The sequence below is a fragment of the Marmota monax genome, unplaced genomic scaffold, assembly GCF_021218885.2.
Source record: "Marmota monax isolate L192 unplaced genomic scaffold, Marmota_monax_Labrador192_F-V1.1 WCK01_AAM20220418_F8-fsc00220, whole genome shotgun sequence".
NCBI classification, from domain to species: domain Eukaryota; kingdom Metazoa; phylum Chordata; class Mammalia; order Rodentia; family Sciuridae; genus Marmota; species Marmota monax.
In genome coordinates this window covers 2485392-2507232 of record NW_026693909.1, presented here as the reverse complement: position 1 = coordinate 2507232, position 21841 = coordinate 2485392, and the positions used below count along the sequence as shown (strand labels likewise).

At 59.2% G+C, this 21841-nt stretch overlaps 1 protein-coding gene across 8 annotated transcripts in view; it reads right to left on the bottom strand.

Annotated features, from left to right (window-relative positions):
- Window positions 1-770: 770 nt before the first annotated feature.
- The window catches only part of Tbc1d16 (TBC1 domain family member 16), a 74283-nt gene continuing 53212 nt past the window's right edge, over window positions 771-21841 (bottom strand). For 5 of the 8 annotated variants that reach the window (XM_046463321.2, XM_046463323.2, XM_046463322.2 and 2 more), the window contains 9 exons: window positions 13979-14140; window positions 13132-13279; window positions 12144-12311; window positions 11543-11691; window positions 10912-11046; window positions 9960-10146; window positions 8093-8272; window positions 5803-5949; window positions 771-5449 (listed from right to left, as the gene is read on the bottom strand). In XM_046463321.2, coding sequence (XP_046319277.1) covers window positions 5201-5449; window positions 5803-5949; window positions 8093-8272; window positions 9960-10146; window positions 10912-11046; window positions 11543-11691; window positions 12144-12311; window positions 13132-13279; window positions 13979-14140 — 1525 coding nt within the window. In that variant the 3' untranslated portion in view covers window positions 771-5200. The remainder of the gene's footprint in view (window positions 5450-5802; window positions 5950-8092; window positions 8273-9959; window positions 10147-10911; window positions 11047-11542; window positions 11692-12143; window positions 12312-13131; window positions 13280-13978; window positions 14141-21841) is intronic. The other 3 variants (XM_046463324.2, XM_046463326.2, XM_046463325.2) reach the window with 3 other exon arrangements.

The window sequence follows — 21841 nt, the reverse complement described above, 5'->3', positions numbered from 1 at the left end:
CAGGGACACACACTGCAGCAGATGCCTCCCCTGGGCGGGAACCATGCCCTGGTGCCCTCCTGCAGGCGACGGCACTGAGGACACTGCCGGGCATCCACCTGCCAACCTCAGGGGGCATGGGGAGGTCTAGGCCATGGCCAGGGAGACAGAAGGCCAGAGCCCTCGGACAAGTGGCCTGAACCTCAGGAGACCTCCCCATGGCCCCCAGGCCCCAGGAGAAGGGACTGAGACCAGCCCAGCTCTGGGAAGCCCTGCCACCCAGAGGGAGCCGAGGGCTGGAACCCTAGCTGGGGGGCTCCGCGGCCTCCCATCGTCCCAGTGCACAGGTCCCTGTGCCCAGCTCCCCAGGCTGGGGGGGGGGGGTCAGCAGGACGAGGGACCATGCTGATTCTCCCTCTAATTCCTGCCCAACTCGTTTGCCTCTTTAAAAACCTCCTAACTGCAGGCGCTTCCTGCAGTGGAGCCCCTGGCAGGGAGACGCTCCCTGAGACAGAGCCACCTCTGTGCTGCCAGGCCTGGCTGCCCTTCTTCCTCACTGTCCCCTGCAAGCCAAATGCTGTCCACTCAGGGCCCAGGGTGAGCCTGCCCAGAGCAGGGTCTGCTGGCCAGCCCCCAGCTCTGGTGACCCCAGTACCCCTCCCCGTCCCCACCTTGAAGAGCCAAGAGGCAGGACAGGTGGAAGTGTCCACAGGCCTTCCTGCCTCCTCTGCCCCACACCCAGGTCTCTCTCGCTACAGGCCCTGAGAGACCCGGGGCCTTGTGCCATGGACGCTGTCAACATGATTTTATTTCCTTTGCATTGGAATCCACGAAATTCAGGAGCGCGGAAGCGGCTGTGCCTAGCAGGGGTCATGGTCACCAGACCTGGCCTGAGTGGAAGGGGATTGTATTTAAAAAGCAAAACAGAACAAATCACTCGCCGAGACAACCCCATCTGTCAGTAGTGAGTGGTGGGAATTTCATGAAACCGCCCTTGAACAACAAGACTGTCCTCCCCACCCCAAAGCACTGAGAAAGGCTGGTCGTGCGGCTTTCCCTCGTTGAACTTGGATTCCACTTCCTACCTGGACATTCATCCTGATGCATCTCAAACACCAGGCAGCAGCAGGCTGTTTGCCCCTGCTCTGTTCTGGGAGGCCCCGGGACTCCCCTCTCCCGGTGGCTAAGCTCCAACCTGGGAGGCGGAGTCCTCAGGGGACTTCACAGCCCAGCGGGTGAGCGCCCAGGGCACGGCCTTCCCTGAAGAGCTCTGCGTGCAGGCGCACAGGCAGGAATGCCCACGCCCAACGGCCGATTTTCTTCCTGGCAGGAGTAGAGTTGTAGGAGTGACCTTTAGAGGAGGCACAGAAAGGTTGGCCCTCCGCAGAGGACACACAGCAAGGCGGAGGCGCAGGAGGGGCCACAGGTTTGCTGACTCCAAACCAGGGCAGAGTTCTTGTCCAGGGCATCAGCCCTGATGGTCAAGGCTGCTGAAGGCTTAGGTCAGTGGTCTCTTCCCTGAGTGGCTGGTGAGGCCTCTGGGCCATGGCGTACCATGCTCATGGCAGCTTCTACAGGAAAAGTCCCCACAGGTGAGGTGGCCCGGGCAGGTGTCCTTGTTCTCATCTAACAGGTGAAGAAACAGGCTGGGTGGGCAGAGGCCACCTGGCCAGGGAGGGGTGGTGGCAGTTCAAGGCCAGGCCCCTGCTCCGGGGAAGGGCGTTCACACAGCGCTACTCCCAGCCCTGGGGAGACTTGGGGGATTAGCTTTTAGGTCTGGAGCAGCCCCACAGGAAGGCCTGTGCAGCCAGCAAGATCCAGGCTGTCCCCGGGGCCCCTGGGATGGGGGGCCCAGGCGCAGGCCAGCCTCCTGGTGCCCTCCTCATGGCCCAGCTGAGCAGACACAAAGAAGATACTTCCTTCCCTCTGCCTGGTGGGCTCAGGGTGTCCCCACCTCCCCCAGCCTCTTGCAGGGGAACCGGGAGGCTTCTGCAGGAGGAAACCCGAGAGAGACCTAAAACCCTGCGGGCCACCCCAGCTATTTCTGCCAGAGGCGGTCAGCAGCTCAGGGGGACTTCACAGGAACAGATCCCCTGCCCCTGGCCCACAGTCCCTCATTTCCTTGTTGCCCCCATCTGTTCTCAGGGCCAACTGTCAAAGGCCTGAGCTGGGTGCCCCCTGCCCGCCTCGGCCCCAGGCTGACTTCACCCCAGCAGGGCTTGGCACAGGCTCTCAGGGGCAGCTCCAGGATGCGTCCCCCCCACCCCCACCCCCAGTTAAAAACCTCCCTCTGCCTCACGCTCCGGCTGTGGAGGGACCCGAGCTGATGGCCTCCAAGCCCACGTGTGCCATGTGACTGTCCTTCTGCATCAGGCCCTCCTCTTCAGCAAGAGGGCAGGGGCACATGACCCGATAGTCTCCCAAGCTGGCAGTTGGAACCTTCTGGAAAAGCTCGCTCTTTCCCAGCACCCGGGGAGGACCCCGTCAGGCCCAGGTGGCAGAGAAATACTCATCCTACACCACCCGCCATTCCCTGGGTGCACCCATCTCCCAACCTCCTGCCAGGTCCCTCTGCCCTGGGCGGACGAGTCGGAAGTCAGCTTTCCTGGGTGTCAGGTGGACAGTGCCAGCACAAGCACACCAAAGGTCCCTCTCCTCCCAGAGACCAGGACGACGCCATGCAACACTGTCAGCAGACGTGTAAGTGGCAGGGCCAACGAGGCGCCGACTTTATGCGCACACACGCCCGCCCACCGATAGCATTAAGTGTCATTTTAAAAAATGGGTTAAATAAGCGGCCTCGCGGAGGATGGCCATGGCGGGCTGATTACCCCCTATTTGCACGTCGTGGCGGTGGGAAGCTAGGAGTCTAATGACTGAATTATCACCCTAATGCCTTTTGCTGGCTGGGAATAATCCTGGGGTAACAGCTGCCGCAGGGCTGGGGCTGGTTTCCTCTAATTGCATCCAGATGAAGGGAGTGGAGCCAGGGCGGGGCTGCCCCTCCGTCCGCACACCCTGCTTCCTGGACCCTGGCTGCTCTGCAGAAGCAGATGACATTGAGGCCCAGGGGAGCAGAGTGGCACTTGGTCACCCTGAGGATGCAGCTGGTGCAGGTGGGTCAGGTCTTGGGGAGCTGGGGACTCAGGGGGAAGGCCTTCCACCTGGGACCTTCCACAGCGAGTGGAGACCTGGCCCTGCTCCACCTGCCCTCAAGACAGCAGCCCCAGGGCACGAGGCAGGGAGTAGCACAGGCGTGGGTGAGGGCACGGGCTCCCTCTCCCACCCCAGGGAGGGGGTGACCTGGAACAGTGTCGTTTGGACCAAGACTTTCTAGTGGTGGCAGGTAGACTGTGATGACAGTCCCATCCTGGGCCCCCTGAATCCCCAGGCTCCTGGACAGGTTGTGCAGAGGGAACACTAGCAGACAGAGTCCATTGACCCACCCCAGAAGGCCAGGTCTGGCCGCAGGACGGGGCAGACGTGTGGTCCTCCCTGGCCTGGACAGGTACTCACCCAGTCCTGCAGGGGCCTTCACCAGGGCTGACCTGCAGGAGGGAGGCAAGGGACCTGCCCTTGCACCTCGAGTGCCCTGCTGGAGCTTCGGAACCGATGGCCCCGGAGGTAAGCAAGCCAAGAGCAGGGCTGCCCAGCCTGACTGCCGACCCGCGGGCAGCGCGGTACCTGGGCGCAGCAGTTTAGGCCGATGATTTGGGGGGTTATCTGCTACACAGCACTCCTGTGGCAACGGAGAGCTGACAGGACTACCTGTGGGGCCTGGTTTCCAGAGGAGGGTTAGGAAGGATGGACCTGGTTAGCGCTACCCGTTTCCCTAGCGGACCAGGAGCCAACACAGACAGGCAACCCACTTTCCCCAGGAGCAAAACAGATGAGAAGTCCACTCCCCAGGCCCCCCGTGGCTGGACTGCAGTGGTTAACAGCTCAGGATCTGCACACTGGGGGCTCCAGTATGTTCTCCCCCAAAGGCTCTTGGAACAGAGGGACCGGGAACTTGTAAGTGCCTTGAAGAGGACTTGGGCTTATGGAGGGAAAAAAAGCTGAGAAGGGAGGGGGCTGGTGTCTTTCTAGGACTGGCACTGTCCAGCAGTGGCCACCCTTCAGCAAGGAGCTGTGGGCGGGAGGCAGCTCTGGGTGTGCGCTTCACAGAGGCACCCAACTCCTGGCGCCCATCACATAAGACATGGCTCTCCTGCAACGGCTGGGAGCTTCTGGTCACAGCCCATGTGCCCCGTTCTGTCCCAGGAGGGGCAGCCAAGACCCAGCCCTCGGAGGATGGAGCACAGGGGAAGAACTTGTCCCCACCCACCCCGCGGAGAGCCCGAATGCTCCTTGACTGCGGCTGCTCTTGGTCCACACTCACAGCAGGGTCCACGGGTCCTGCAGCGGGTCAAGAGGCTTCTGCTACTTCAGGTGCCTTGTCTTGGCTTTCTGTTAGTACACTCCCACCGCCTCTTCAGAGGACCTTGCAGGCACACGCACGTGCACACACACATACACACACACCTGCCAACCCGTTCAGCCCCCAGATGGCTGCTGGATCTGGTGAGACTGACTGTGAACAGTGCCAGGAGTCCTCAGGGGAAGACCCCAGCTTAGGGGCAGGTGTCCGACCCTGGTCCACCAGGCTCTGGCTCCGGCTCAGTCGGGCCCTTCCTCCCCACAGCCAGGATGCACAGCACTTAGGCAGCTGGCGCGAGAGACCCAGGTTGGACACTTGTTCTGAAATCGGAGGGCTTCCTGGCAGATGCCCTCAGACCAGCTCTGCAGCTGTGGCTGGGAAGGGGGAGGAGTGTGTCCAGCTCACTTGGAGAAGCCTGACGAGAAAGCGTCCAGTGTGCAGAGGCCTCTGGGCCTGCATGGGCCCCGCTGCCTGCACCCTTGGCACTGGGGTGGAAGCCTCCTCCTGTCCCTGCTGTCCCCTTTTCCAGGCAATGAGGAATTTCTGGGCTGTGCAGAATTCCCCCAGGCAGCCGGCGTGAGGCAGCTGCCCGGTCCCAGCTTCCGGAGCCGCCTGTCCTCTGGGAGGGTGGCAGGCCTTGCTGCTGTCATTTCCAGGCTCTGGCTGTTATTGGGGAAAAGGGCTCTTCATTTCGCCCACAGCCATCTTCCTTACACTTCTGCCATCCATCCCCCCGCCCCTCCCCCACGCCCAGGACCTCCTGCAAGGTCCCCTCAACCTGTCCAGTGCAGGGAGTCCCACCTATCTGCGGAAGCCAAAGCCTTCCCGAGGTGTCTTCGGGCCCCTCTTGCCTTCTCTTGGAGCTGGGGGTGAAGGCATCTCCACCGTGCCCCCGTAGGGACAGCCCTCGGAGCCTGGGTGGTGGCCGGCACACTCCACAGCGGGCATGTACCCACTGTCCCACATTCCCGTCCCACAGAGCTTGCATAGCTCATGCAGGCTGCAGGGGATCCGCGGCAAGAGGCGGAACTGGTACAGCAAGCTCCTGGCCTGCAGAGAGAGAGGATGGGGTCAGGGGACAGCCTGGTGGCCTGGGATCCCCATGGGAAGTTGAAGAATGACGTGGCCAGGGCCAATGCCTGTGGGCTCTGCCCACCGGCTCCCACCTAGCACCACACAGTGGTCTGGGTCTGCCACGGCTGCTGGAGACTCTGGCAGAAGTCACAGCCACAAGCTGTGAGGAAGCCCTCCGATTTCAGAGCTCCCAAGCTACCCAGCGAGGGAGAGCAAGGCCAAGGCTGCCCAGCCCTGCCCGGCCCAGCGCTGCAGGTGCAGATGGGCAGTGGGGTGGGGCTCTTGCTACAAGGGGCGGAGCTTCAAGAGCCAGGGAGGGAAGGGCTCACCTTCCTGAGCACCAGCTCTCCGTTCATGTGCATGGCCAGGTTTCCGAAGTGCAGGAGCATCTGGTCAGTGGCCAGCTGCTGCTCGATGACGTCGTCCCCGTAGATGGCCACGATGGCCACGCAGATGAAAAGGTGGAAGTAGTCCGTCTGGGGGAGACAGCAGAACTCTGACGGGCCCTGACTGGCCTGCCTGAAGGACAGGCCTCGTGCAGTGGGCAGAGGGACTCCAGGGGGAGGGCGTCTGCACTGGGGGCCTATTTGTGGGTTGTGGGGGTCTTGGCAAGCTGTGCAGGGGCCTTCATCCTCAGTTTCCCCACATGCAAGTCAGGTCTGTCAGCAGCCACACTCCTGGGCTGCTGCAGGACCCAGAGCAGCGACGCTTGTGCCGGGCATCCATGACTGTCAGTCTCTGGGTGGGCTTTCTGTGTGACATCCGTGATGGGGCAAAGAACCCTTCTTCCAAAGCCTGGACCCCAGAGCTCACTGTGACGTCCTATCCACAAACGTCCTGAGAGGAGCTGTGCACAGGCTGGGTCAGGGTCCTCCCCAGGTGCAAGCCAACCAACGGGCTGGTCTGCCCTGCTGTGGGCGTCCCGAGGCGCGCCCCAGAGACTGTGCTCCACTGCAGTCTGAGAAGCAGGTCCCAGGAGAGCAGTCCCTGGGACCTCTTGGAACACTGACCCAATCTCGATGTCCCAGCCCTCCTCTTGGAGGCCCACAGAGGGCCCCACTGCCCTCCTTTAAGGCAACCTGTCCTGGCTGGGACCATCCTGTGAGTGCTCCTGCCTGGGCACCTCAAGGAACCCCACCTTTGACACAGTGGCTCATTGAGACACAGGACGGACGGGAGCAGCAGAAAGTGCATGCGAGTCCCCTGACGCTGGTCACAGTTCCCCACAGAACCATCCCCAACCGGGCTGCTGGAGAGCTGTGCGTGGGCACAGGCCACAGCAGCAAACCTCACCCGGGCCTGCTCTGGGAGACGCCGCGCCCTGGGCCGCCCGGCCTCTTCCTCAGAGCTCCCTGCAGTGGTCTTGTTTTGGTTTGGGCTGGCCCTCTGGCAGCCACTCTGACTTTGGCTGGGGTGAGAGTCCCAGGAAGTGGACACCCAGCTTTGCTGGAGGAATGTGGGGAGTGGAAGGTGGAGCCTGGTCCACATGGGCTGGACGGCGGCACAGAGGGTCTCAGCTCTTGGGACAAGGTGTGGGGCAGGCCAGCCCACCGCACACTGCAGGGAAATGGGTGAGACTGTCCCCCAGGGGGACACTCAGGAATTAAAGGCATTGTCCGGCAGTGACCCCTGCCAGGGCTCACTCCTGGCTAATTAGCCTCCTCCACTCCACCCCTCCTGCCCAGCTAACCAGGGATTGTTCCAAAAGTGGCTACATTTACCCCAAGTCTGAAAGCCCTGTGGAATTACTTTGTGGGCTTTAAACAAATTGGCAGTCGGCTGGGGTGTGCAAACAGGCCAGGTCCCTGTCATCGCCACTGATCTCATCAGACCTGGGACACAGCACAGTGGTAAGAATCGGCCCTCTTCAGTGAGTGATGCTGAGGTCACTTGTAACACAAGGTAAAGGGCAGGGTGGGGTTTGCAGGCCATCCACGGTGCGCTTCCCCTTACTCGTGCAGGTGCTCCGTCCTGAGCTCTGTCCGCTCGTCCACCCATGTGGGCCAGGCACGCAGACCGGGGGTGGGCCGTGAGGAAGGTATAGACAGCTGGTGGCCCAACCTAGGTGTCTTCAGACTCCCGTGTGACCCCCCACCCGTGATGCCACTCAGGATGGGAACTGCTATTGCCACGTCTGGGGGTAGGTGCCCTGGACATCAGAGCTTGCGCCTCAGCAGAGGGCCGTCGCTCCTGAATGCATCCCAGTACTTCTGTAAAGGCTGGTGAATGCAGAGACTCTCCCATCCTCTCGCATCACCCATCTGTCCCTAACTCAGGCGCTAAAGCCACGTGACAGACTCCACCCTGTACTCAGAGGACAGTTGGTGGAGGAGATGCTGGTGATGGGGACAGCAAGTGGAGGCTAGGACATACCATCAGGGCTCTCGGGGGGTTGCTGGGGAAGCAGAGCCCCCCTTTCCCTGGGCCTGAACCTGTGGCTGAGCAGTCCCAGGGGGCGGGGTGGGACAGTGCTGTCCCAGCATGTGGGCACCAGCATCCTGGGCTGCGTGGGTTTCAGTTCCTGGTAGGGGCCTGCAGCCAGGCCCAGGACTAGGGAGCAGTGGGGCGTGGGGCGAGGCGGGGGAGCCCCCACCCTGCCAGGCGTGGGTGGCCACTCACCTGGTAGTGGGCCCAGCAGGCCTCCCAGATGCGCAAGGCCTCGGCCTCGGGGAACTCCCGCTTGAAGCAGAGCAGGAGCCAGCGGTGGCAGAAGAGCATCTGCAGTCCGTCCTCGCCCAGCGCGGCCAGGTGCTGGTAGAAGCGCGGGTGGGTCAGCCGCAGCAGCTCCCGCAGGTACAGCTGGGGGCGAGGCAGGAGCATGAGCCCGCCCCACCCTGCCCCGAAGCCCCTCCTCAGCCACCCCAACCTCAGTCTCTGCAAGACACACGTGTCTGCGGTCTGCTTAGTTCTTTCCGGCACTGGAATTGTGTTCGCGCCCGTCTTCGTCAACTTCTCCCAGACTTCAGACTGCCCTGGACGGAGGCCCTGGCGTGGCCCCAGACAAGGCATGGCATGGCACCCTGTGGCCTGGGAGCTGTCTCTGGGGGAACCATCTAGCCCCAGCCACGCTTAAGATCACCCTGTGACATGGGACCAGGTCAAGGCTATTTCTCTGACCCCAGGACTCGGCAGACTTCACTGACGCCACAGGAAAATCAATCTCCAGGAACTAATGGGTCCCCTGGCCCTGTGCTGCCCTGAGCCATCAGGGAGAGTGGCGTCAGACCCCGTGACTGCCTCCCAGGCTCTGCGGAGGCCTGACATCACAAGGGTGCAGGACTGTGCAGACCCAGCAGGCCTGGCAGGGGTCAGCTGCACGCTCGAGGGGATCTTGGTGGCCCGCACATGCCCTCCCCACACAAGTGGCCCATTGTTCTGCTGGAGAGGGCAGCTGGGGCTGTGGAGTGTAGGAGCCGAGTCCATCTCCACTCAGTGGCCCACAGCAGGGTCAAGGCCATGTGTACGTGACGCCCCAGCTGCCCCGGCCTCACACCCTCCTGGCTGCGCTCCTCAATCCCATCGCACCTCAGAGGCCCCTGCACGGCTGACCTGTAGGACGTGCTCCTTGGCCCACTTCAGCTCTGGGCTTCAGGAGCACATCATGTCCAGTGAGACCCGACCACTCAGCACAACTGTCCAGCTGAGCCTCCGGACACTCAGGGCCAGACTCCTGTGGGTGGAGATGACCCAGCCCAGGGGACCTGGGACACCTGCCTTCCTCCCTATCACAGGTCTTTTCTGTGTCCCCACATCCCATCCCTGGAGCCCAGTACTGTCTGCTCCATCTGTGGGCTTCCAGGCGGAGCTCCCTCCTGGACTGAGCACGAGAGGGCAACCAGCAGGTTCCTGGTCCACACTGGTGATGGGCAGTGAGAATGGCAGCTGGGAGCCCTAACTTGTCCTGGGCTGCACACCCACCTGCCAGACCCTGTCTGACCCAGCTTGACTCCTCCACTCCCCACCACTCAGTGCTTCCTGGTCTATACCAGGCCAGTCCTTTTCAGGAGGCCTTGGGGTTGGGGGACGTGCCAGCTGGGCCCCAGGAAAGGCCTGCTGTCCTGGGGTGAGAACTGCTGCTGGTTCTCAGGGTGGCACAAGGAGCCCTCCTGTCCCCAGCGCACCCAGGAGCCAGGGCTATGTGGTAGCAGCCGGGAGCCTGTCCGTGCAGCACAGGGCCTCCCTCCCCTGCCCTGCCCGCCGGGCTGTGTTGTCACATGCAGGAAGGGGACACTCCCCACAGCCCGCCCTGGACCTGCAGCCCTGTGAGCAGCATCTCTCCTGAAGGCCGTGGCCCTCTTTGGAGGCCCAGGGCCAAGTTGCCCATGTCCTAGCAGCAGCACCATCTGGCTTTCTGCTGCCCACCGACCCGTAACAGCAAAGCCACACATCACTGCCGAGACCCCTGGCAGCAAGAGGAGGTGGCAGTGTGCTCTCCAGCGCGCCCGGTGCAGGCTCACACACGCACACGTACAGCCCCGAGCCTCACCAGCTGTTTCTCCATGTCCTCGTCCCGAGGAGAGCTGACGAAGATTGTATTCTGCATCAAACCCACGAAGCACCAGAAGGTGTCTGACTCGTCCTGGACCTCGGTCAGGAGGGGTGCCACCAGGTCCGACATGCCCTGGGAGTAGCCAATGGCCGGGTTGTACACAGCGTAGTTCAGCAGGATCCTCCTGGCGAGGCAGCAGAGGGCAGGGTGGGCATGACCCATGCTGCCCCCACCTTACTGTTTCCTGCTGCCCAGGCTGGAGACCCTGCTGCACAGGCCTCCCCTTCACCTTGACCTCGGGAGGCAGTGTCTGGTGCAGGCCCTGGCAGCTCTGCGGCAACCTCAAGGGCTGAGCCTTGGACCACGACCAAACGGTCCTCGCTTTGCAAGAGGTAATGGCTTGAGTGAGCTGCTCACCAGGCCCAGAGCCCAGAGCAGGGGGTGAGGAAGAATGTGGGTCTGATTTCCCTAAGGCTTGAGTGCCTGTGACCAAAGGTGGGCTGGCAGACACGTTTTTATGGGCTGTTAATTGTGTGCAATTATTTGCCAGGCTGCAGCAGAATGTCCAAGATGCCAGCCTCTGGCTCTGTGTAGCTTTATCACAGGAGGACCACCCATCAGGAGGTGGAGGGGACGTGGGGAAAAGCCTGTCTGTGGTGGGCGGGTGGGAGCCAGGCATGAGCAGGTTTGGGGGTGCCCAGGGATTGGAGGCTCTGCTGGCACCCTGAGTGGATCCTGGGCTTCCTTGGGATGCTGTGGCTGTGGGTTTCCTGCTGAAGCAGCCCATGAATCTTTTGCTTGGGACCTTGACTTCATGAACCCTACAGAAAGCCTCCTCTGGTCGTGTCCCCTGTTCAGAGATCAGCTGAGGCTCAGAGAACAGGGGGGGCCACCATTTGCAGATAAGGGAGGGCTGGATGGGGCCTTGGCCTGCCCAGGAGCCAGGTACCTCATGCTCTCCACGTTCGGATTGTCTTCCCCACGGAAGAACTCGTTGCTCCGATCTGTCCGAACCACGTCTTTGTCCACGGTGAACTGCACGTTACGCCAGAATGCTCCCCGCTCCTCAGGAGTCATGGAGAGCCTGGGGCAGGGGTGAGTAGTAGATGAGGTCCAGCAGCCCATGTGCCCCAGTCAGGCCTCCCCTCCATCCTGCTGCAGGGAGGGCTGGGTTGCTTTGGGCAGTAAACCCTGTAGCTCCGGCAGTCATGGGTGGTGGCACGTCCAAAGCTTTCCCCTTGGTGGGTTCTAGCCCCCAGAGGGAGCTGAGCACAACCCACAGGGAACAGGGCTTCGCCCAGGCCCAGCCCCACAGGGGAGCTGACAGCAGTCCCAGGGGCAACAGAGCCCAAGCTCTGGCTTTGTTCCCTGCAGGTGCTGCTCCAACCAGCCAGCAGCTGGGGTCACCAGCACCCATTCAGACTGTTGAAGGAGAGCTGGGACATCTTGACCTGAGAGCTCACGTCTGCACTTCCCACCAGGTCCTCAGCTTGGGAGACCCATGTTTGAAAGGAGGCACACTGTGCCTGCCTAATGGCACCTCAACTGCCTCCAAAGGACATGGGCCGGGCGGCAGTCACCTCTTCTGCTGGATTTCCAGGTATTCCTTCCTCTTCTGCACCCGCAGCGCCTCCCGCTCCTCCGACGTGGACTCGTGGCTGTAATAGCGCAGCAGGAAGGGCCAGACCTCCCCGCGGATTGACACATCAATGCCGCCGAAGAAAATGGCCTGGAGGAAGCGGCCAAAGTTGGGGGGGGGCGTGCAAGAGGGCAGCTCAAAGAACCCCAAATCCCCAGGGAAGGGTGTTCTGGTGGCTCCCCGGCAATTTGCACATGTTCACCAGGGGACAGCGCGGGCCCTGCGTTCCCATACAGGACACAAACCCGCTCATTTCAATGTCAATGCCCCCCCGGGGCGCGCTCCGATTGACGTGCGGTTCTCACGTCGCGGCCTAATCCCCGGGTTTGGAAAGGCCGCCTTTCAGCGCGCGGCCCTCTGTGCAGGCTGACACGGATCCCGGCCGCTCGGATTGTTCCTGCGCCTCGGCTTTGATCGCTTGGCCGCGCACTGGCCGCACTGGCCGCGAACCTCGCTCGGGGCGGACCCGGAGGCGCGCCCGCCCACCCGCCCTCCGGCGCCGCCGCGCTCACCTGGCGCTGCCCTCCCCGCGCCGCCCTCACCTGGCGCAGCTTGTACATCTCCTCCACCTGGCCCAGCTCGTTTAGGTGCTGCAGCCAGGCGGGCACGTCCAGCCGGCGGTACAGGCTCTCCTCGGGGTGCGCCTCGCAGGACGGCAGCTTGGGCCGCCGGATGGAGAACTGCACGCACGTCCTCTCGCTGGCGACCTGCTGGACGGGAGGGAAACTGGGCAAAGATAAGGGTCTCCAGGCGACTTTGGAGGCCAGCGAGGCGGTTCCCAGGATTTAAAAGGCTCTCTGTTCTGGGCGAGGGGGAGCGCTGCCCGGCACACAGGCCCCTAAATGGCAAGTGTAATTAGACGCGATTAAAATGGAAATACCTTCGCCCTGCACCCGGTCCCTGTGCTGCCCCCGGCTCCCTGCGACCCCACCGCCGAGAGCGGAATGAATGCGCGGCCGCCTCGCTCCCCTCCGCGGAGGCCGCGATAAATCACATGTGATTGGCCACATACAAAGGCCGCGCTGTTCCGCGCAGGGCCGGCCTGTCGGACCGTCTCAGCGCAGCCAGGAATCCAGGCGAAACTGCAGCTGACATTTAATTCAGAAATCAAAGGTTGTTCAATGCGGGGGAAACCGCCCAGCGCCGGCCTCGGAGCCAGCGGGAGGCTCTGTGGGAAGGAGGCTCTAGAGTCAGCCCCGTTTCTAATAAGCACATGCGGTACCTTAAACAGATAATTAAAGGGCTCTCATTACAGTCCTATGTAGATGGAGCAAAATATGGCAGGCGTCTTGTCAAAACATGATGTCTCAAGTGCAGAGCGCTGACTTTCAAAAAGCCCGGGCACTGACTGCTTCAAGCCCCAAGTGCAGTGCTGTCACCAGCCAGCCACCACAGACAGCCCCAGGCCACCAGGGGCCACACCCTGGGAGTCCGAGGTGCACTGGGGAAGGTCTGGGCCCTCGGGAGGGCAGGGAGGGTCCAGTGGCGGCCCCTAGCGTGTGGGGCCTGTGGGGCAGGCTGACGGGCTACCTGGTCCTCGAGGTGGGACTCGGTGCAGAACTTCCACTGCTGGAACACCTCGCACAGCTTGTCCAGGCCACCGTGGTGGAAGTGCAGCACCTTGTACTGGCTCTCTCGGCTGGCCACGACCAGCTGGCCACTGGTGCAGGCCTCGTCACTGAAGGGACATGGGGCGGGGATAGAAAGCCCGATGAATATGCAAACGCTGGTTTTCATTTCCAAGTATAATCAGGCAGTCGCTGGAGTCCTGCGGCAGGTAGAGGGCAGCAGCCACACCCAGCAAACCCAGGAACCTGGGCACCCCCCAAGGCAGAACAGCCCCTCCTGGGCAGCCTGCTCGAAGGGTGTCCTGCCTGGCCACATGGTCCCGTCTGTCCAGGGGCCTGGGGGTGGACACCTGTGGAGCCTGCTGGGGGACACTGAGAGGCTTCCTCTGGGGGAACCCCAGACACTGGCCACACCCATCAGTGTCCCAGCTCACCTGGCCACCCTCAGATAAAGGCTGGGGCACGCTCTGGTTGCGGGGCCCTCGGGGACAAGCTTGCTGCTGTCTGCACAGCCTCTCATTGGTGCTGCGTGGCAGCCATAGGGGCTGCAGGCAGGCGGCCAGGGACCCTCGGGCCCACCAGAAGGAAAGGGCAGCTCTGTCAAGAAGGCTGCATCCCCCACGCTGCCCTTGAGGCAGAGCCAGGTGGAGAGGACAGTGACGGCCACTCTGCACAGCACCTTTGCTTGGTCTCTTCTCTAGGCCAGAGTCTGAGTGACGGCTACCTTCTCCCTCCCCAAGGGCAGAGTTAGCCAGGGCCAGAAGGGCTGGGACAGCCCAGCCCCCAGAAGGCGTCCAACGGGTCCTCACCTGAAGAAAAGCCGCAGGGAGCGCATGTGGCCCAGGTCCACGCGGAACACGCCGCAGATCTGCTCGGGGGCACAGCCCCGCTGAGCCTCGTCCCAGCGCGAGGTCTGTAGGAGGCCATTGCTGTCCAGGAAGCGCAGGGTGGTGTCCGAGCTGGAGGGGGAGCTGGCAGAGCAGGCCACGTGAGGGCCAGGGCGCAGGGGTGTGGGGAGACCACCATGTGCTCTGGGCCTCGACACAGACACAACCCAGCCTGCCCCGCTGGGGCAGACAGCTGTCAGAGCTAGTGAGTGAGTCCTGCTCTGGTCACGCACACCTGCGCTTTAATCAGGGTGGGAAAAGGTCTTCATGATCAGACCCTGCTCCACTTCAACAGTGGTTACAATGACAGACAAGGCCACCATGACTGGAGTTAGGATCCTTGCTGTGTGACCTCATGCACGTTACCAGGCTTCTCTGAGCCTTGGCTTCCACACTTGCAAAGTGAGGACAGTTACCAGGCTCTGTGTGGAATAAGCAACTGTAAAGTGCTCAGCACAGGCCTCGTCCTCGCACTTAAGAAGAGTAGCTGTTTGGCAACATTTTTAGGCAGAGTGGGGCTTCCACATGGGTTTCAAGTGGCTATATTTCTGAATAAGCACAGATTGGCAAGAAATCACTTCTGTTATTAACACCACTAATACAGCAAGCATTATTAAACTCCTGTATGGCCTGGGCCTGGGCTAACCCCTTCTCATGTGCTTTTATTGCCTACAATTCTCACCATCAGCCTATGAAACTGAGCAATGCTATCACCCCATGGTACAGAAGAGGAAACTAAGGCCCAGAGAGGACAGCAACTCGCCCAAAGCTGCACAGCCAGCGAGTGGTGGGGCTGAGATCAGCTTCATGGCTCAGTTCTCAGGGCCCATTTCACAGCTGCTAAGTCTGCGGCCCAGCAGCCCAGCTCCTCTGTTCTAGGTACCCTTGCCAGTGGTTATCACGTGAATTCAGCCATACCACGGTCACATCCTGCCTCCTGAGACCTCAGCATCACCAGCCAATGCCTGCTCAAATGCGACCTGAGCCAAGGGAGGGTGGGTCTGGGTCCCAGGCTCTGCCCCACACTGGTAGGGCAGCAGCCCGGGCCTGCTGTCCTGCTGGAGCCCAGGACACAGTGGGACTGAGGCGCCTGGTCCACGCCCTCCTCTCCAGCCTCCCTCGGAGAGGGGCCTTTGGGCCCTTGGCTGCCTCCAGAACAGCACCAGGCGCTGTCCCTTCCCTGTGGGCAGCAGTGAGGGAGTGTCCTCCACCTCGGGCGCGGGGGCTTCCTCCTGGGCCTGGAGGTCACAGGCGCAGGTACAGCCCATTGCAGATGGCGGGTCGGCAGCAGCCTGAACCACCTCGGGCACAGGCCACGAGGCCCCAAGGGCTGAGGCATTGGCCTGTCCTCCCCAGTGGACCCTGACGGGTCGCAATGTGAAGTCATTGTGCTCAGAACAAGGCGGGTGGGAGGACAGAGCCGGCCCCCCACCAGGCCCGCATGCGGCCTTCCTAAGCTGCTTAGGGAACAAGGCGGCTGGTGGCCAGAGCTGGTGCTGAGAGAGCGTCCAGCGGCCCCAGCCCCCACCCTCTCACCACCACCCAAACACACCATCCGACCCCCCCAGGTCTGCACGCCCCTCTCCTCTCTGCACACTGTCCTGCTGCCCTGCCCTGCTGGTCCCCCAGGGAGAGCACGATTCCCAACCAGAAGAGAGCCCCAGAGGGGCCACCCCACCTCCCCGCAGCTGCCTCAGGCAGAAGTCTGCCTAAACCCGTCACAACTCCTGAGGGGGAGACTGTTTGCATCAATTAATGGACCGATTCATTAAGTCAAGACACTGTGCTTGGGACCTACAGCTGGGGGCCAGGGGCTCAACTGGAGCAAAGTTGACAGAAGCCTTAGTTCCCTGGGACCTGGGACCTGTGTTGGCAGATGCCACCTTGCTCAGCATCCACGAGCAGCCTGTCCCCCCCCCCCCCCCCCCCCCGTGGGCTGCACGGGCTGGGGGCGGCCACCCCAGCTCCCAGCAGAGGCTCGACACAGAACCTACGTCATTGAATACTCAGACCTGAGTGAAAACAGAAAATGTCTGGGAACTCAGAAGTCATTGGGAAAAAAAAAGCTTTAAAGGAAATAAAACCTGGGATGGAAATATGTTCAGTTTTTTATGATCTTTCTACATATGTGAAGCAATTTGGTTTTAGGAATATTCATATGTGCTGCATATCATCTGGCTTGTTCATAAAATTATTATGTGTGATGCATTAAAATTAAAACGATGGTTTATTCAGCAATTCCTCCCAGGCTGCTCTGAAGGGCAGAGGGAGAAGACGGGGCAGTGAGTGCAGACTGAGCACCTCCACCACAGAGGGGAGGCCCCGGAGCACCTCCCGGGGTGAAGGGCCGGGGATCTTGCTCACAGTAGGACCATGCAGTGCACATAGGCTCGCGTCTGCAGCTGGCTACCAAGAGTGGCACCTGTCACCCCTGGATCCAGTCAGGCCCTGCTCCTTGAGAGAGAACGTGGCAGAGGGTTGCTATGTAGGTCCCAGAGCCCAGGCTTGGAAAGGCCTGGCAGCTACTGCAGGGCCCCCTCACCCAACCAGGCACAAAGCGAGAGCCCAGGAGCAGAACCCACTCGCTGACAGGCAGGCCCCCGCCAGCAGAGCCCCGACAGCCGCAGCTCCTGGGGCTACCCCCTAGGAGCCCAGCACATGGCCAGTCTGAGGCTGGCCCACCCCAAAGAGCTGTGGGCAAAGCCAGGGTGATTGGGGACATTTGTTATGCAGCAATAGGTGACTGACACATACAGGAAGTGTCTGTTTCCAGAAAAAGCCTCCAGACCTACAGCGGTGGCTCTCGAGGTCAGAGGCACCAGGGACGGGTGTTAACATGATTTAAATATCCAAACCTCTACGCGTGCTCTTGCTTTCCTTCCATCCTGAGGCTTGGAGTTGACTGAAAGAGAAGCCCCTGGCCCCCAGCTGTAGGTCCCAAGCACAGTGTCTTGACTTAATGAATCGGTCCATTAATTGATGCAAACAGTCTCCCCCTCAGGAGTTGTGACGGGTTTAGGCAGACTTTTCTGCCTGAGGCAGCTGCGGGGAGGTGGGGTGGCCCCTCTGGGGCTCTCTTCTGGTTGGGACTCGTGCTCTCCCTGGGGGACCAGCAGGGCCGGCCGCCAGGACTAGCCTGGCTGTCCTCCATCTGGCTCAAGGGAACCCTGGCCTGGCCTGCGGGTGAGCAGGACACAGGGTGCTGGGAGGGGCGTGCGGGCCCTGGAGGAGCGTTTGATGTGATGGAGAGAAGGGTGGGACACGGAGCCTGGGAATGATGCCACCCTTTGGTGGCCCCTCATAAGTGTCAAAACCTAGAAGCATCCAAGATGTCCTTTGAAACGTGAACTCATGCAAATATAAATAAAGGACACTGTGTCCAGACAAGAGTCACCGCCCAAAGAAGTAAGCTGTCGAGCCACGAGAACACAGGGGACACGCTTGGATTCCTGTCACCAAGTCCAACCTGGGTGGCAGGGCTCAGGGGAAGGCGTGCAGGGCGTGACACGGGATTCAGGGCGATAAGGTGGGCTGCCTGTGCCACCCGCCGTGGGTACATGACCCTCCAGTGTGAACCTGAACTCGGGGTGACGATGACGGGCCAGCACAACTCACTGTACCAAAAGTGCCACTCTGGTGGGGCATTATGCCGGGTAGACTGAGCGTGCGTGGGCCCGGGGCCCAAGCGGGTCTCCACTGTCCAGCCAACTTTGCCGTGAACCTGACACTGCTCTACAAGACAGTCCACCACTAAACACAGCCACGGGGAGAGTCGAAGGCCACAGGACCTCAGAACACACGCGGGGTGTGACCAAGATGAGCCGTGAACACAAGAGCCGTCATCAGAAAGCAGCAGAGGAGAGGCGGCCAAGGAGAGGAGAAGAGCTTCCCAGAGCGCAGACAGTAAAGTGCCCACGTCTGTGGCAAGGGGGGACCCATCGCAGCGGGACACGACACCACCAGGGAGGCTTTGAGGTCAGCAGCCGCTCTGAGACCACAGACTCTGTGCAGCGAGGACTGGGGGGTCAGCCTTCCACAACGGCAAACTGGCCCGGTCCTTGGAACGGCAATTTGGAAATCGGATGCAAAAGGCTTAAAAACATTCATGCATTTTATTTATTTATTTTACACAAATGGAGCACAACTTTTCATTTCTCTGGTTGTACATGAGGTGGAGTCACACCACTGTGCAATCAGACCATTCATTCATGCATTTTACCACTTGACTTCCTTAAAAAAAAAAAACCACTGCATTTTAATTATACAGAATAGTGGATTGCATTGTGTTGACCCTTTAATTTCTAGGAGTAAATCCAAAGAAAAGAGTGAAAGATGCCCACAAAAAATACATGAATCGACACAGAAAAAGCAACAGATAAAGACCCAATGCTCAATCATGATAAAAGCCAGGAGTCACAGAGACCCTCCCCAACTTAATAAAGGACACCCACAGACTCCGCTGCTAACGTCACCCTTGGTGGTGGAGGCCTGAGTTGCTCCCCGACCAGGGATGAGCTAACCATGCCTGCTGTCACCGCCTCTCGTTGGTGCTGCGGGCAGGACAGGAAAAGGAAGGAGAGTCACAGGGATTGGAAGAGGAGGTCAGCTCTCTCTTTTCAGATATGACTGTTTTAAGTTAAAAAAATCCCAGGGGAGGGCTGGGCTGGGGCTCAGTGTGGAGCACTCGCCTCGCATGCATGAGGCACTGGATTCGATCCTCAGCACCACATAAAAATAAATAAACAAAATAAAGGCATGGTGTCCACCATATAATATATATATACATATATATATATATATATATATATATATATATATATATATATATATATATCTCCCAGGGGGATCATGAAACAACTTTTAGAATCAATGAATGAATCTGGTAAAATTATAGTTGAATGTTTTTAATATAGAAAAAAATTAGTTGTAAAATTGTTAAATTACCAATACACAACTAGAAAAATAAAATAAATACAAAACATTCAAATTATAGTAGGGAAAAAAACACACGAAATATTTAGAAACAAGTTTAACAAAAGATATTCAAAGCTAGGCCCAGTATCGCACACCTGTAACCCCAGCAATCTGGGAGGCTGAGGCAGGAGGATTGAAAGTTTGAGGCCAGCCTGGGCAACTTATCAAGACCCTCTCTTAAAATAAAAAATAAAAAGGGCTGGGGATATAATTCAAGGTAAAGCACCTCCGGGTTCGATCCCTAAAGACCACCACACTGAAAACCCAGATGGCTAAGAGGAACGGGAGAAGACTTGATAAATGGAGAGGTGCACCATGCCCATGGATGGGGCAGTCACCACCGTGAAGACGGCAGTCTTGGGGCTGGGGTTGTAGTAAGGGGTGGAGCACTTGCCTGGCATGTGTGAGGCACTGGGTTCGATTCTCAGCACCACATGTAAATAAATAAAAACAAAAGTCCATTGGCAAGTTAAAAAAAAAAAGATGGCGATCTTGCCCAAATTCCAGCAGGAAATTTTTGGTAGAAATCGGCAAACTGACTCCAAAATTTTCAAGGAAACACAGAAGACCCAGCAGAGTCACATCAAGTATAAAGATGAAGCATGAAGTTGCAGGGCTTCCCTGATTTTTTTTTTTTTTTTTTGATATTTATTTTTTGGTTTTCGGCGGACACAACATCTTTGTTTGTATGTGGTGCTGAGGATCGAACCCGCGCTACCGCTTGAGCCACATCCCTGATTTTGAGACTTATGAAGCCATAACAATCGAGAGAGTCCAGCAGGGGTGAAAAGGTAAATATGGTGAGACAACCAGTGAAACAGAGCAGAGTCCGGGAACAGACGGTTGACAGGGAGAGAAGGCGACTGAATGGAGGAAAAGCTTTTCGGTAAGTGGGGCTGGGTCAACTGGCGTCTGTGAAAAAGTCAGTGTCAGCGCTTTCCTGTGCCACACTCAAAAAAGAACTCAAAATGCACCCGACATAGACGAAACCTAGAGCTAGAAAGCTTCTAGAAAAATCCGTAAGAGAAAAAGGGTAAGACCTGCAAGAGAGCCAGGCTTCTCACACAGAACACAAAATCCACAGACCATAAAAGAAATGATAAGTTAGAGGAAGAACAATTTCTCTTCAAAATACTCTATTAAAGGCAACAAAACTTGGGTCAGAGCCTCGAAGCGAATGTTCCGCGTGTTTGTCCAGTAAAGGCCTTTTGTCCAGAGTCTGTACAAGGATCTCCTCCCATGCAGACACGCCACGTGCGCTGCTAAGTGCTTCTCAGATGTGACACCAAACGTGGACACAAAAGGGAAGGAAAGATAAGCGGAGGTTAATTAAAATGAGAAACTGCTTTTAGAGACGTTTTAGAAAGTAAAAAGACAGATCACACACTGGGAGCATACATTTGCAAAATATATGTCTGGGAAAGGACTGTGCCCGGAATAAACCAGGAATGCTCAAAACTCAGTCCCAAGGAAATGAACAAACAATTTTAAAATGAGCAGAAGGTTTGAAAAGACGCTGCGCGGAAGACGTCCCCGAGGGCAAGCAGATGAAAAGGTGCTCGCCTCAAACCCAGCGCAGCCCTTGGCACACGCGAGCCCGGCACTCACTGGAAAGCAGAAGGACCAGGTCACGGGAACAACTGGCCGGCCGGCCGGGGTGCAGAGCCGCTGGGGGGCTTGTGCGCTGCTGGCGGGATGTAAAGGGAGGGGCCACTTTGGGAAAGAGTGTGCAGTGTCTCAAAAGTCACGTGCACCCTGACCGCAGGACACAGCACCTTCTCCTGCCACTTACCCAACATGCGAGAAAAACACGCAGAAACCTGCGTGTGACGGTTACAGCAGCCTGTCCACAACGCAAAGGCAAGAAACAGTGCAGACGCCTCCCAGCTGGTAAACGGGTCAAGAGACGGTGGGTTGCAGGACACAGAGTCTCACCAGCCAGGAAAGGCAGGAACGGGGACTCACGGGACCACGGCACAAATCTCAATAGTGCAAGGAGCCAGACACCAACGCCCAGTCACGACATCATGGCTGGGGCTCAGGGAGGGGCCAGGACCCTGCACCCAGTGGGAGGGACCAGGTAGGGCTGGGCAGCTGGCGAGCTCTGGGCCCTGGGCTCCACCCCTGGCACTGAGAGAACTAGAATACCAAGACGGTCACGCCAGGTGTCGGAGAGGACGGAGGAACCGGAACTCTCACAGGCTGCTGGGGGGCGGTCACAGGGCACACCACTGTGGGAAACAAGCGTCTGGCACTTGCTTCAAAATCAAGCATACGCCAACTGCGAACCCCAGCCCCTCCACGCCCAGGTGTTCACCAGGAGAAATGCGAAATGGCCACACGCAGAGGCTCACCCTCAACTGTTCACGGCAGCTTTATCTGTAAGAGCCAAGGAGCAAGGACCACCCAGGACTGACCAACTCTGAAGGCCGAAATGAAATGCTGTAGAGAGGAAACGGCTCTGTGATCAGGGGGGACTACCGACTGGCAGATGCGCTCAACCCCCACACGCTGCAAAACTGCTACCCGGAGGGACCGAGCTGTCCAAGTCCAGGAAAGGCTGACCCGGTACTGTGGCACCCCTTCACCTGTCCACAGAACTCCTTCCACATTGTAAAATGCAAACACTGTTTCACCTACAGAAAGATTCCCCACGCTGCACCCAGCCCCCACCTTCTGCTGTCTGTGTCACCCACCTGGCTGGTCCAGGTGCCTCCCGGTGGCACTGAGCAATGCTTATCTTTGTCTGGCTTATTCCCTCAGCACAATGTCCTTGGGTTTTGCCCATGTTGTAGCAGGTGTCAGAGTGTC